The following is a 4,186-nucleotide window of genomic DNA, read 5'->3' on the forward strand; positions in this document are numbered from 1 at the left end:
TCCATTCTTCCTCATATGGATATCTTTTATTTCACTTAAATTTAGCTAATACTACAAATGATTTTTATCAATTTTGTGTATCATTTTATTGAAACTGCTGTTTTCACATACATGCATATTGCAATTCTTATTAATAGGTGACTCCTAGGGCAATTGGTCATTTCTGTTTGATGAGGGAGTGCTGCTGTGTATATTTCAGGTACATCTGATATACAAGGTGGTGTCAGATAACATTCAGTTTATTTTGAGTCTTTATTTTACCTGGTAAGGAAGTCAAACGCTCATTCTCTACCCAGTCCCAATAATAACCCCAATCTAATTTTCAAAACTGAGTAGATAACCACATAGGATGGTATAACTTTTCACAAAATCCTAGTGCATGTCCTATTTACCTACAATGTCTATAAGCAGCATGTCTATGTTCCGGGAATATTACCTTCCTCAAACATCAGATGTGCTGGATCAGGAGTTCTATTTAGCTGAACAACCTGTATAGTAAGCTACGTTGATTTACTGAAGAGACTTCTTTACAAATCTAGCATTTTTATTTGTCAAATAACCATGTGATACATGCAGCTTCAAAATCCACAAAGCTCACTAAAAGATTTCATGTTTCCTAGTAATAGTATGGACCACATGGAATATATTAAACTTTGAAAGGAATATCCCAACATCTCTCTCTCGAAGGTCCCATAATTTTTACATTATTCTGTAACCCTTGGCTAGCAAGTTTATTACAAATATTTCCAGGTATCTTGCCACTTACCAATCTTAGGGTCCCTTGTTTATATTGTTGTTACACAAACTGAACAAAGTGCATTGTTGCAATTAATTTCAGTAAGAATAAATTATGATATAGGACTGAATGTAGTGCGCATCTGTAGTAGAGTAGGGCAATACACTGTGTGCTGGCATTTTTGATTAAAAGTTTGCTGCAGTTGATGATATTTGAACCTTTAATATGAACCTTTAATATGAAAATTCCAGAAACTATTTATTTTTCCAACAACATCAAATCCAAAGAAATAGGTTCAATTGAGACAATTCTTAAGTTTAAAAGAGTCCACTGCTTCTCTTCAGAATTTATTGGTCTTTTAAATAGCCTAAATTGGCAGAATGAATGAAGACATAGTAGAAATAACATCTACAATATTTTTTATTTGAGATACTATATTTAAATTTTCCCAAGTCTTATGAATTAAAATTACTATTGACGAGAAAAGTTCTTAAATTCTTTTATGCTTGGTCTTTCTTTCGCTAATAGCCAACACATCAGAGAATTAAAAGAAACCACTGTAAGAACCAGAGTTTTCAAAATATTATCAAGGTGAAAAGAATTTGAGGAAAATTTAAAATCATAAAGAAATATTAACCTTAAGTCTAAACAGTCTTGATATTCTGTTTACTTGATCTTGTAGATATTATTATGCATTCCACAAACTTTACTGATTTTTCTAAAGAATTAAAGTCAAAACCTTAGCATTAAAATATGTTTCATTTTGTTTTAATTAATAAACTGAAATATAATATGTATAGATTTTCAAACATGATTTGCTTGTAGATTTCTGTTTTATAGATCAATGTGCTAAATCATTCTCTCTGAAAGCATTATTAATTAGTAGTTCTCAAGATAAAAGTCTGAGCTCAATATATTTTACCTTATTTATTATTTTTGTTAATTATACAGATGAAGGGGTTTTAGTGTGTTATCTCCATACATACAGTGTACGTAGAAAAGCATACTTTGAATTGGCTTTTAAAATTTGCTTTTCATATTAGTTTTCTTCAGTGCTTTGAATCCTGATTGGGCATCTATGCTCCAGTGGTTGGCCCTGCCCTTAGGTATCCACTGTCAGCACAAAGCAGACTCAGTGAGTTTAAAAGAGAATATATAAATTTGGAAGGAAGAAGTGAAAACTGGTTGAGGATATATGGGAGGAATTTGAGGGAATAAACAGGAGGCTGACTTAATCAAACACTCTAAGTGAAATGCATAGAATTCTCAATGATGAATATAAAAACAATCCAATGTATGTTTATGAGTTCTTATACAATTATGTATTTTAAAATAAAAAATATGGGATTTAAATACCTAAATATATGTAATTTTTAATCTATGATTTAAAACTGCATACCAAATTGAATTACTAAAAATGTTCTGATGTAAGTATAAAATAGCAAAAAAAATGAGTAAACTAATGACTCAATTAAGGTTAAATAAAAAATAATAAACCCTTTCACTATCAGTTATCCACAAAGTATTTATATGGTGCTAATATAATTAAGCCTTGTTTTAGCAGAGCTATCAAATAGGAATTTTAAACCAACTTATCTCTTCTGTGATTTGCACTAATACTGTGAAAATATATACTTTAATGTCTTTACTGAACCTTGCTCAAGATAGTCAATGTGGCTGATCACACAGAGAGCTTAACAGTCACCAGGCTATTAATCACATATAGCCCCAGCCTTCTGGGCAGAAAACAGGTGATATAAACATCTCTCCTTTGAAGAGACAAGCATGTGTGTTTAACATTCTCAGTTTTGCTAGTGCTTGTGTGGGAGCACAACAGAAAAAACACTTACGTACATAAATAAGAGTAATGAAAAAATGTTAAGTGAAATATAAATAAAAAACAGTAGTAATTAAGTGTGAAAGGAAACACAGGAGCACATCTTTATAAAATAAAAATGGCTTAATTTAGTAAATGAATTATACAGAAGGCACATTTTATATGTACAATTATAATCTTCTAAACCTTTATTATCATAGTACCAAGCATCAAACAATTTCACTTTTTTGAGAAATTTATCATCTTGATTAGCATATCTTTGAAAGCTATTTTCACTTGCTTGTTTCTGAGAGTGTAGATGAATGGGTTTAAAAGAGGAGCAACAGAGGTATTTAAAACAGCCACTCTCTTATTAAAATTTGCTGCATCTTTAACAGAAGGATTTATATACATGAAAATACAGCTTCCATAAGAAAGTGAGACCACTACCATGTGAGAGGAACATGTAGAAAAAGCTTTCTTTCTCTGTTGAGCAGAGGGGATCCTCAAAATTGTCCTGATAATGTATGTGTAGGAGAGAATCACCAGCAGCAAGGTGAAGATGAGGGTCATGGCAGCCAGGAAGAACTGGATCACTTCTATGAAGTGTGTGTCTGAACAGGATAAATGCAACAATATAGTGTAGTCACAGCAATAGTGATTGATGATGTTGGAGGCACAGAAAGGCAACTGAAGAGTCATTGCGTGTGGCACAATAACAACTATAAAACCAGAGAACCAGGAACCTAGGACTAGTAGAAAACAAAGTCTCCTACTCATGACAGTCGTGTAATGCAGGGGTCTGCAAATGGCAGCATAGCGGTCATAGGACATAGCTGCTAAGAGGTAAAATTCGGTGGCTCCCAGAAGAATTGCAAAAAAATACTGTGTGAAGCAACCAGCAAAGGAAATAGTCTTATCTCCAGTTCCAATATTGATTAGCATTTTAGGAACAAAGACGGAGGTAAAAGATATCTCCAAAAATGCAAAATTTCGGAGAAAAAAGTACATAGGCGTCTGGAGGCGGTAATCCAGTAGGGTCAAGAGAATGATGGCTGAGTTTCCCATGGCACTTAAGATATAAGTTAGGAGCAGAAAGAGAAAAAGAATAGCTTGAAGGTTGACATTATCTGTCAATCCGAGAAGAATGAACTCTGTCACTGATGTGTGGTTTGTCATCATTAACTTTAGGCAAGACGAAATAGAGAATACCAACGGCAAGTGTGGAAATGAAATTGAATTTGGTTTCAGTATAAAATCAGGATCCACAGCTAAAAACAAATTATCATAATCTGAAAAATAAAATAAAAAACCTCTGTTACTCTATTTTAAATAAAATTACTCTATTTTTAAAAAAGCTTCTACTACATTCTTCTTTATTTATTTTGTGTGCATGGGAGTGGAGAATGTGTTGTGCAAGAGTGGAGATTGAAGGACAACTTGTGGGTGTTTGTTCTCTCCTACCAGCCAATTGATCTCTCTTCTTAGTAGTATTCAGAATTCATATTAACCACTTCTCCTGTTTTATAATAGTCTTGTTATGACGGCTACTGTGAGTTCCTGGTTTGTGATGGCTGTGTCTTATAAATAATCCTTGAGTTTACTGGGTGAACGCTTAAAAAGTGAAAGCAAAT

At 32.9% G+C, this 4,186-nt stretch overlaps 1 protein-coding gene across 1 annotated transcript; it reads right to left on the reverse strand.

The window, feature by feature from the left end:
- Window positions 1-2,792: 2,792 nt before the first annotated feature.
- Window positions 2,793-3,731, reverse strand: LOC125390030 (olfactory receptor 2AP1-like). Its single transcript, XM_087902012.1, has one exon. The coding sequence runs from the start codon at window positions 3,729-3,731 to the stop codon at window positions 2,793-2,795; it is 939 nt and encodes a 312-aa protein (XP_087758138.1).
- Window positions 3,732-4,186: the final 455 nt, after the last annotated feature.

Source organism: Myodes glareolus, chromosome 26 (genome assembly GCF_982192425.1).
Source record: "Myodes glareolus chromosome 26, mMyoGla1.1, whole genome shotgun sequence".
NCBI classification, from domain to species: domain Eukaryota; kingdom Metazoa; phylum Chordata; class Mammalia; order Rodentia; family Cricetidae; genus Myodes; species Myodes glareolus.

Excerpts from the sequence above, each read along its gene's own strand:
- LOC125390030 (XM_087902012.1), bottom strand. The coding sequence starts at position 3,731 with ATGACAAACCACACATCAGTGACAGAGTTCATTCTTCTCGGATTGACA.